This window comes from Lolium perenne, chromosome 3, assembly GCF_019359855.2.
Source record: "Lolium perenne isolate Kyuss_39 chromosome 3, Kyuss_2.0, whole genome shotgun sequence".
In the NCBI taxonomy this organism is placed as follows: domain Eukaryota; kingdom Viridiplantae; phylum Streptophyta; class Magnoliopsida; order Poales; family Poaceae; genus Lolium; species Lolium perenne.
The window spans coordinates 110,488,652-110,499,166 of record NC_067246.2 but is presented as its reverse complement, the minus strand read 5'-3'; the positions used below and the strand labels follow the sequence as shown (position 1 = coordinate 110,499,166).

Below are 10,515 nucleotides of genomic sequence, written 5' to 3'. Positions count from 1 at the left end.
TACCTTTCAGGGCGAAAGCCCAAGGTCTGGCCTTAACTGGTTGTGCCTGGCAATGACCTTGTTGGAGGCATTGTTTTGAGAGCGGGGACTATCTTCAGGGTGAAAACCTAAGATCGTTGATCGGGCGACGATGGTGTTAGCGCACTGTTCCCTTCTTGGAGGCGTCGTTTTTGGAGATTCTGTATTTCAGGTGTTGTGTTGGCGGTGGATGTATTGCTGTTGTTAGGCCCGAGATACTGTAGCGGGACTTTTGTTTCTTAGTTTTCTTTTTCTTTTTTTGGCTGTGTGCATCCGTAGTGCCATTAGGGTGGTGCGTTGTTGCAGAGGCTGAGTGTAATTGGTATCGTTTTGATATTAATATATTCCCTTTATCGAAAAAAAGTAGGAACCTAGGAGGCCACGGCAGGTCGACTTCCAGCCGTTGTCGGAGCCATGAAGCCGCACAACTTTAGCTTCGATCCAGGAAGTGGCTGACGGGGATGGCGGCCGCCGCGTCGCTTGGCAGCCAGGGACTTCGGGATGGAAGGAGAGACGGCGCGGAGGGAGGAGATCAGGCCGGCGGCGCAGGCTCGCCCCTCCGCCATGTTAGCGATGAAACTGTAACTCGATTTGCAGGATTCTGTAATTTGGCCAGCGGTACAGAAATCTATCTCACTCCGTCAGTTACCCAAACCTTGTCCCCACTTTGGTCCCACGGTACACATACGCTGCCAGTTTTTTTGGTGAACTGTATTCGTTCCAAGAAATACGTACGCACAGTGAACCCAGCCAATCAGCGGGCGGGAGCAGATGAGCTCGAGAGCCATATCGCCGCCTCCGACTAGCATAGTATATACAAGGTGGTTCTGCATCTAAGGTGGAGGAACAGTCACAGATACACAATGAACAGAAGTTAACATTCACTCAACCGAAGATTCTTGGGCTAGCTGGAAGCTGTGAGTAGATGGTACATAGACGTAGTAGCGATGCCACTCAAATGCGTCTTCTGTTGCATTGAGTTTCCCGGTGCTGATACTATAAGAAAGAAGATTCTTTGCCTTGTCATCACAGAGGAAAACAAGCTCCGTGGTGAGTTTGATCCGATTGCCGAATATCCCTGGATAATAATAAGTTTAAACCGACAGTAACCAGCGCTAAGTTCATCTTGGCTTTGGCCTTATCGTTTGCAAGGACGTCGCAGCCGTCGCCGGATTTGCTTTTGACTGCCTCAGCGACCTGCGATTCGGCGGGGCCGTTAAACTCTGCATCCACCAATCCTAGTGAGGAAATCAGAAACAAAATTAGAAAACGAGATGTACCTAGATCGATGACGAATTGAATTAGTAATTTACGGCTGCGTGTAGGTCAATCGGGGTTGCTGCTGAGGCGGCGGCATTCCTGCTCCTCAAGACTATCTCCAAAACTGCTTGCTTGCCCTCTTCAGACATCACGGCCCAGCACTCTTCGGTGAAAAAATCTTCGCAGCCGGGCGGTACACCTCCTCCCTCCATGGGCGACGGCAGCCGTTTCGAGATTAGGGATTAGAGAATTAGGGTTCCTATACCGATACCTCAGGGACGCGCCGCTACCCCATCAGGTGTATTTTTTCTTTTTTTTGAGATCGCATCACTTTATTAAAGACTTTCAAAAATATTTACAGGGAAATTTAGACCATCTGGTACATAATTTAACCACACATGCCGCCCCTGCGGTAAAGAGGAGGCAAACCGAGCTAAGTTATGAGCCTCCTTGTTCATCTTGCGACCTTCATGACGAAAGCTCACACCTCCTCGTGCTCTCGCCGTGTCCTTGATCTCCACCAGGATATTGCTTGACAGTCCCAGGCATGGATCATGCAACCCCTTCACAACTTCCAGGCAATCAGAGGCTACTGTAATATCGCCCAAATTCACATTAACAACCAATGCAAGTGCCTCTCTGCAAGCCAAAGCCTCCAAACACCCCGGATTCGTGATCCCTTCGAAAACAATCATAGAAGCTCCCTGGTAGTCTCCCTCGTACGATCGGCAGACAGCTCCCACAACTCATCTATTAGCCGTTTTCGCCAGCACAGCATCGACATTTACCTTGATTCACCCGCCTGCGGCGGCAACCAGCATGGTGCACCCCTCACCACGGCTGCGACAGCTCGGGTAGGTTTCTCCTCGCCGGATTTCAGATCTTGCAAGAAAGATTGAACGAACATATGCGTTCCCATCGGACTCTGAAAACAGTCCTCATGTATCGTCTTTTGCCTTGCATGCCACAAAGCCCACATCGTGACTACCATACAAGTAAAATCATCATGCTTCATCGACTGGTCATCGTGAATAGCCACTGATGTGCAGAGGGTTCAGTAATCATGCTAACATGCTCCACAACATCTTGATCCGCCAAAGCCCACACACATCGAGACATGGTGCATTCGAAGAGAGAGTGACACCATGAATCCGCTTGGCCACAGATCGAACAAGCATCCGTGGTAGCCATATTTATGTGATGGCGGACATCTCCAGTTGGAATAGAGCAATGTGCCAACCTCCACAGAAAAATTCGTACCTTTGCAGGGACTTTGCAGCTCCATAGTTTCAGCCAAAACGTATCATTCGCTACACCATCAGATGATGCTGCCCGGCCCTCCAGCCAATCTTCCCTTGTCTTCTTTACAGATACAAGGCGATACGCTGAGCGAACTGTAAAAATTTCACGCTTCTCGACATGCCACGCCCAAAAATCACTTTGGTTCCGAGTGCATAAAGGAATCCCTCGTATGACCTCGATGTCCATTGGGAGGAAGAACTGGTCCAGCTTCTCCACATTCCAACAGGCCTGAGTATGATCAATATAGTCACTGACTCTCTGTGGTGCATTGTAATGCAATGATGTCACAGGGTTGAGTCTCTCATCCCTGGGCAGCCACTGGTCACTCCATGCATGTGTGCTCATCCCATCGCCTATCCTCCTGATGAGCCCGAGCTTCAGCACGTCCCTCCCCTCCATGATAGCCCGCCAAATCTGTGACGGATTTTGTTCGTTTTGTTTTTTTCCTTTTTTTCTGTTGTTTCTTCTTTGTGTTTGGATGCATGGAAAGTTGGCATGGAATTGAATTGGACTAAAATTCCAATTCTATGATAGAAATGAATTGGCTTCCAATTCAGATTTTGTTGTTTGGATGTGCTTGAAATTTGCTGCTAGAATCAAAGGTGTACCTAATTCCAAATCCCATTTGGATGTACAAACCATAGGGTGTTTTCCATGGATGGAGGCAAGTCTGAACTAGCGCCACCGCTGCTCACTCTCCCGCCGTTAGCAAGTCCGGGCCGCCGCCGCCGATTCTCACCCTCCCGTCCCCGGCAAGTCCGGACTGACGCCGCCGCTTCTAACCCTCCCGCCGCCGCCAATCATCCTCCCATCGCTGGCAAGTTCGGACCGGCGCCACTGATGCTAACTCTCCCGCCATCGTCGTTGACGGTCCCGTCGCCGCCTACCCACGATTTAGGGTTTGTACTAGGCGGGTAGAGGGGCGGCAAGGAGGAAGAGGGGCGGGGGATGTTATGGCCCTAGAGGAGGGCAGCCATGGGAGGGGGAGGTCAGGGAAGGGAGACTGTGTGCCGCCACTGTCCTCGCTGCCATCGGGAGGTCGAGGAAGGGAGGGGCTCGCTTGAACTCCCTTTATTTCGCTCCGGCGAACAGGTCCACGGGGTGGGTGGTGGGCGTGTTTCCACAAGATTCTGAGGGTCCGACCTCTGAATCGTGGGAGGGCAGTTTGCACGGGCGAGTTGGCCTCGGAATTTGGTTCGGTTTCTACATATCAATTCAGAGCGCAGACCAAATGACAGAATTTGCGAAATCGACCCAAATTACAATTCCATGCCTAGTTTCTACACATCGAAGTTTCTCAAAACTTGACATTTTAAGAAATCATACCGTTTTTAATACGAATTTCTTTCAAATCTATCTTTACTAGTCCCTCCATCACAGGAAGATTGTCGGATTCAATCTGCGCACCAAGAAGGTTGACGAGTGTGTAGCGTTCCAGCCCGAGTCCACAGACCCGACGGTATTAGATATAGATGAGGAACCCTCACGCTTCATTCTCACTTGGGATCTTCCACCATCGCTAACTTCCTCATTAGAGGTGATCTATACTACTACCTCATCCCAAAGCTTAAGGTTTTTTTTTGAAAAGTCAAACGAAGTAAAGTTTGACCAATTTTTTAGAAAAATCTATGAACAAATATGATATTTTGTAGATACCATATGAAAATATATTTCATTATCTATCTAATGATATTGATTTTGTACTTTTCATGTTAATATTTTTTTATAAAAACTTGGTCAAACTTGACATAGTTTGACTATCTGAAAAAAAAATATAGACCTTAAGCTTTGGGATGGAGGCAGTATTTAGGGTAGCTCTGTTGTCCTTAACTCCTAGTACCAGCCCATAAGACTAGCCCCAATGGAAATATCATAAGTAGTATCATGCATGCCATGTTGGCAAAAATCTGATGTGTCACATCAATTAATGAGGTGAGAGATGAGAGTAGTATCATAATATGATACCGTATCATAACACATAAACCTAGAAAACTTCATAACAAATACATCATGTACACATATTTGCATTGAGAATCTACAAAACATTAAATATGACATAAATATGATACCATATTATGATACTATGCATTGTGAAGGTGGTATCACAAACTAGTATCATGTACATGATTAGTATATGATATTTTCCATTGTGACTAGTCTAAAGTCAGCCGGTGAGCCGTTAATTTGAGCCCATAAAGCAGCAAGTAATCCCCTCAACTTCCTAGGAAATTTACACTCAAGATGATTCCACTTTCTACACCAAAAACACAATTCACTTTCCCTCCCTATGAACCTCCGTCCTGGTTCATAGGACTTGCACGTATTTCTAGATCGTAAATTTTATCAACATAATATAAAATATATATTATTAGAAATGTTAGATGTTCTACTTTCTAATGATATATTTTTTGTATTATAAAATTGATATTATGTTGGTTAAGTAGGCGATCTAGGGATGCGCGCAAGCCCTGTGACTGGAACAGAGGGAGAAGTTGATTTATTCTCACAACATAACATGCATTTCACCCTTCATTTCCATCCGCTTTGTGTTTACATGACATACTATTGAAGAAGAATTTGTCTTCATGTATTTTTCTGATAGGACGAAACATGGAAATAGATCGTTAGCACAGACGAATGGCGAGAGGACACCAAGGACTGCGGCTTTGCACATGATAAGCACTTTCATGAATGCATACACCAGTGCGTTTGGTAAACCAGAGTCTGATGAGCTTGTAAGGATCGCAATTCTACATCTTAACCGCAAAATAAGGAAACGGGTAACTGTGACTAACTTATATGAAGTATTTGACTCTACAAGCGAAGATTGTTCGGAAGCTTCTTCCCACCGTGTTTGCTGGATTGTCGTGTTCCGGAAGATTCTGCCGGCGAAATTCATTGTGCGATCAATGCCTGAAGATTGCTGGATTCGGTGTTTTCGGTCGAGCGCACCCATGTTTTATCTGACCGTTTGGTTTCAGAGGGAGCGCTTCGAAGTTCTGCTGGCTGTTAATATCATGGAGGTTGGTTTCTTTCCATGGTGCTGGCGGAGAAGGTCATGAAAGTCAAGATTGGTGGAAGAGCAATGGTGGTCGGATCTTGGTGGTGAGATGGAACTGGCTTGGTGTTCCGGGTTTCAAAGCAGCGGTATGAAAGTGAGGGCGACAACACAGGTGAAGTTCAAAGTCCTACCTTTCAAGGTGAAAACCCAAGGTCTGGCCTTAACTGGTTGTGTCTGGCAATGACCTTATTGGAGGTATTGTTTTGAGAGCGGGGACTATCTTCAGGGTGAAAACCTAAAATCTTTGATCGGGCGACGACAGTGTTAGAGCACTGTTTCCTTCTTAAAAGCGTCGTTTTTGGAGAGTCTGTATTTCATGTGTTGTCTTGGCGGTGGATGTATTGCTGTTGTTAGGCCCGAGATATTGTAGCGGGACTTTTGTTTCTTAGTTTTCTTTTCTTTTTTTTTTTGCCGTGTGCATCCGTAGTGCCATTAGGGTGGTGCGTTGTTGGGTGTAATTGGTATCTTTTGATATTAATATATTCTCTTTATCGAAAAAATTTGACTCTATAGTTGACATGTTGAGCCTGGATTGATGTTCTCTCTATTCTGCAGGAGAACAAGTTCAGGCTATCTGAACGTCACCTCCTATGTTCTTTTGACGAGAAGAAGGATTTGGCTTCTTCCCCAAAACGATGTGCCCACATGAACTTCTATGTCCTCAGGGACTCTAAAGCTAAAAGGTTTCAGCATCTTGGCTTTGCTGAGTTTGTCAAAGTTGACACTGATGTTGGCACGGGCTGTTCATGGACTTTGTTATCATGCAAAATATTAACCAAGCACAATAATGGTATTTCTTTATTTTGTACTTTCTCTTAAAATTTTCTTTACATAAGTTTATATCTACGCTGTTAGAGGTAAGTTGTTTTCAGGCACAGCACATTCAAGTATATATTATAATCTTTGGCCACCAGTATCCTCTTAGGATATTTGAATTGGACACAAGATAATGGTACATGTACATTTGTATGGGAAAAAATTATCCATAACATACAATTGCACTGATATACTCCCTCCATCACAGTTTACACGGCGCGCTTGAGGATTCTCTGGGACCTAGGCATACAGTGATTGGCTGTAATTTCGTTTCAGCTGGACGTAGAAGTCGCATCGTTTGTTAGGTCCATTGATCACATAGCGTCTAATTGCATGTAATCAAACGCTTTGGGAGCCGTTTCTGGTCATGCATTGGAGGAGCAATTGTGTTCACACTTGCATGCATATTTTACCAACATTTACACAGCCGAAAGGAAAAGGAAGGAGATGAGATTGCGGGCCAAGACGTCCCTATTAAATCGCTAATCAATGCTATTGCGCCGTGCTATACTGAAAATGCATGAAAACTGAAGTACGCCCTGTAAACTGTGATGGAGGAAGTATATTGGAATAGCAGTATTAATTGAACCATCCCAGTTTGGATGAGCTATATGGCTCAGCACTTCCTTGAGAAACTGCAAGTTGGATGAACTGTACAACTAGTTATGCATCCTTTGGCAATTGGCATACTGTGCTTAGATTACCCTTTCACATTCAGCTTAACATCCTAAAAACGCCTTGAATGCTGGCCTTTTTCATACTTTGACTAGTAATGTGAGACTAAATTTTACGTATATATACATGCCGTGCAACTAAAATGGATCTTTAGGATTTTATCATTTGATAGGACGAAGCATGTAAAAATCTAACATGAGCTTACTTGTTTTCCGGGCGAAGAACTTGTATACAAAGATCTTACAGGTGTTATTGTTACTTTCTCTTTGTAGGTGGTGTATATGAGACAAATGTTGACGCAGGACAAAAGAGGAAGAGATCCTGGTGTTTTGCATGTGACAGTGAAATGAAACACCCAACCAACGGATTTTTCGCAGGCCATCTACATTGCCAGTTAAGGCTGCCAAGTGACAGACATCAGCATGACCCCTGATGAGACTTCCAAGTGCTTTATCATATTGCTTGGTGTAACTTGGTAGTCCTGACATTAGCTAATGCTTGATATATACCCGAATCAAGTAAAACTGCTAATTTGAATGATGCAAAAAAATCTGAAACACCTAGAGCTCATCTAATACCGCAATCAGAAATAAGTGCTGATGAAAAAACACCGCAACCACAATAGAGCCTAAGAAATACATGTAATCTTACAGATAACAAACTTAAACAAGGTAGTGAACTGGCAACATACTGAAGAGCCTTAGGAAAGTAAAGGAAAGTAACATATCGACTCTGCATAAAAAGAGGTATGGTTCCAGGACTGGTCATACGAATGAAACCGACTAGCATAGTATACAAGGTGGTTTTGCATCTAAGGCAGAGGAACAGTCACAGATTCACAATGAACAAAGTTGACATTCACTCAACCGAAGGTTCTTGGGCTGGAAGCTGTGAGTAGCATGGTACATAGACATAGTAGTGATGCCACTGAAATGTGTCTTCTATCGCATTGAGTTTCCCAGTGCTAATATTGTAAGAAAGAAGCTTCTTTGCCTTCTGATCACAGAGGAAAACGAGCTCTCGCTCCAAGTCAAGATCGACAACCCGATAATCGCAGTTCCAAAACCAATTGACGTCACCTTCATCGCCACCATTGTCATAGTGAACAAAATCATCCCTTCCAAATGCATCTGTCATATTAAGCTGACACTTCACTGTCCAATTCGATAAATTATAAGCATAATCATCTAAATACCACACAATAATCGAGTGACCATCTTCATGTGGCAACACATAGTGTAAGATCCCTGAAGATTTGCCAAAGCAACCTCTGGTGAAGTTAGACACGTATGAAGCTTCAGGTGGCAAACTTATAGTCTGATGATAAGGTGGCACGCCATCACTCATTGCCCCCAGTCCTTCAAACGCCAAAACTTCATATCTAGTAGCCACATACAACACTCCACTAATAAATAAGTGTGTTCTGCAACAAATACCTGTATTCAGATCCAAGGTATCATCCACAAGCCATGTGGATGTTTCAGACTGGAATATCTCAAGTTTGCTGGTACCAAGTATCAAACCGTGGTGGTGCATCAGATGAAAATTGAAGATGTAGAACTGCGGTGACCATGATGGATCGAACGCCAAAATAGTTACATAATGTGGGTCATCTGTTGTAGGATGAGTATCGGGAAGTATCCTCCACTCTCGTGTTGCTGGGTTGCACACAATGAAGCGGCAAGCGTGTGGAGAACTATAGCGGCTCCTGTACTTACAAAGGACAAGACCATTGCAGCAGTCGAGGAATTCTAAATGTTCATAGTGTGGCACGTCTGCAAGAATTCCATCTATTTCCCCATCATCTTGGGATAGGCTAACAAGTGGGATAGCAGAATTATTGTGGCCTTGATACAGAAGTCCAGTGGTTACTTTTTTGGGCAGCTTCTTGCAGTAGTCTGGATCAGACGAAAAGGCAGACCAAGCCTTATAGGCACATTTGCAGCGGCAGAAGTCCCTGTACGTCAGGCGGGAGAGGATATCAACCACTATATCATCAGTTAACTTTGCGGCTGTGGCTTCCTTGTGAAAGTTCATGTCTTTATGTTAGCCTACTGTCACTGCAATGAAGATTTCACACTTATCAGTATCAAAAAGGGACAAAAAACAGTCGTGCTGGAACTTCTTTAAATTCGGAACAATTTATTTGACACACATTTTTATCCTAGTAGTAAATCAACTTATAGCCCCCGTCACTTACTATCACTCATGTTCCTCGAGTTTCTCATATCTATCGTGACATTGCTTAGCTATTTATTAGATGAAAAATGGCGCTGACTTAGTTTTGCCCAAACTTATTGGGGGAACAAAGCATTTCTGATTCTTGAAAGAACAAAGTTCGTCTTCAGATTAACAAACTTGGGTGTGGATTTCCGGAAGAAAAAATTGGGAAACCTATTTGATTTAATCCTGATTCTCTTACCAGATTTAGCCTTTCTTTATTATTTCTGGTATTGCAAGTTCTTATGCTGACGAGCTGTATCAATCTTCTGCTTTGCCTGACTGAGACTTGAAACTGAATCTGAATCAACAAACTATGGTTTGGTTTAGAATGGAAATGCAACCGTGTAAAGCTCCGCTGTTTTTCAAAAAAAAAAAAATACTTAGGTTAGTAATTTATTGGATAAGGTACTCATCTATTTAATACATTCCTACACAACAAGAAGAACAATCCATAGACATGCGAAATAGGTTGCATGCATTAATCCGCCGGTAGCATCTGGCCTGACTAGTACAGTAACATACATTTTTCAGCTCAAAAATTTCTTATTATTGTATAAAAAATCTACCTCGAGCTATAATACAGAACCATAGACTGGTAGATCATATTAACCGTAGTGAAACGATCAAGCAAACCCCCAACACAAGAAAAATCAAGCGCGAAGAGAAAAGGAGTCATGGTGTCATCTAGGGGCTGCGTCTACTGCATGCGAGAAGAAACAAGCTCAGATCTGGAGGAAAATGGCAAGGGCACCATGCCCATGCGTGCCTAGGAGAGGAGGAATAGGACCACTGGACCAGGGACTGGGACTCACGATGCGGCTTGAATCCGGTCGCCCGTGATGAAGATAGGTCGCCGCCGGCGCCTGGGGAGGGGTCGACAGAGAAGGCAGGATACGAGCGGTTAACGCACTCTGTTTCCTCACGCCTCCGCCTCCCAGTACTTTCGTGCTTTCACGTTTTTTTTAGGGAATCTCTTACGTTTCTTCTTTTTTGTCCAATTAAGTTGAGGAAACTCACGGTCGATAAATGAGTCTGCATCCTAAATCAGCGGCTCGACGTAAAATGTCCGGTCTAACCGCGGGACCCAAACACGATCCTTTAGGGTCAAAACACATGGGATGCGCGTGACCTCTCCTTCCTGCCTGTCAGGAAGCGACCCA

At 44.3% G+C, this 10,515-nt stretch overlaps 1 protein-coding gene across 3 annotated transcripts; it reads right to left on the bottom strand.

Annotated features, from left to right (window-relative positions):
- Positions 1-7,718: 7,718 nt before the first annotated feature.
- Positions 7,719-10,302, bottom strand: LOC127342159 (F-box protein At5g07610). 3 transcript variants are annotated; one of them, XM_051368104.1, is made up of 4 exons: positions 10,168-10,302; positions 9,555-9,710; positions 8,569-9,192; positions 7,719-8,262 (listed from the first exon to the last, which is right to left on the bottom strand). In XM_051368104.1, exons 3-4 carry the CDS (start codon positions 9,167-9,169, stop codon positions 7,991-7,993), a joined length of 873 nt encoding a protein of 290 aa, XP_051224064.1. In that variant the 5' UTR covers positions 9,170-9,192; positions 9,555-9,710; positions 10,168-10,302; the 3' UTR covers positions 7,719-7,990. The 3 variants fall into 3 exon arrangements, with proteins under 3 accessions (XP_051224064.1, XP_051224062.1, XP_051224063.1); XM_051368102.1 differs by having other exon boundaries at positions 7,719-9,192; XM_051368103.2 differs by lacking the exon at positions 9,555-9,710 and having other exon boundaries at positions 7,719-9,192; positions 10,168-10,301.
- Positions 10,303-10,515: the final 213 nt, after the last annotated feature.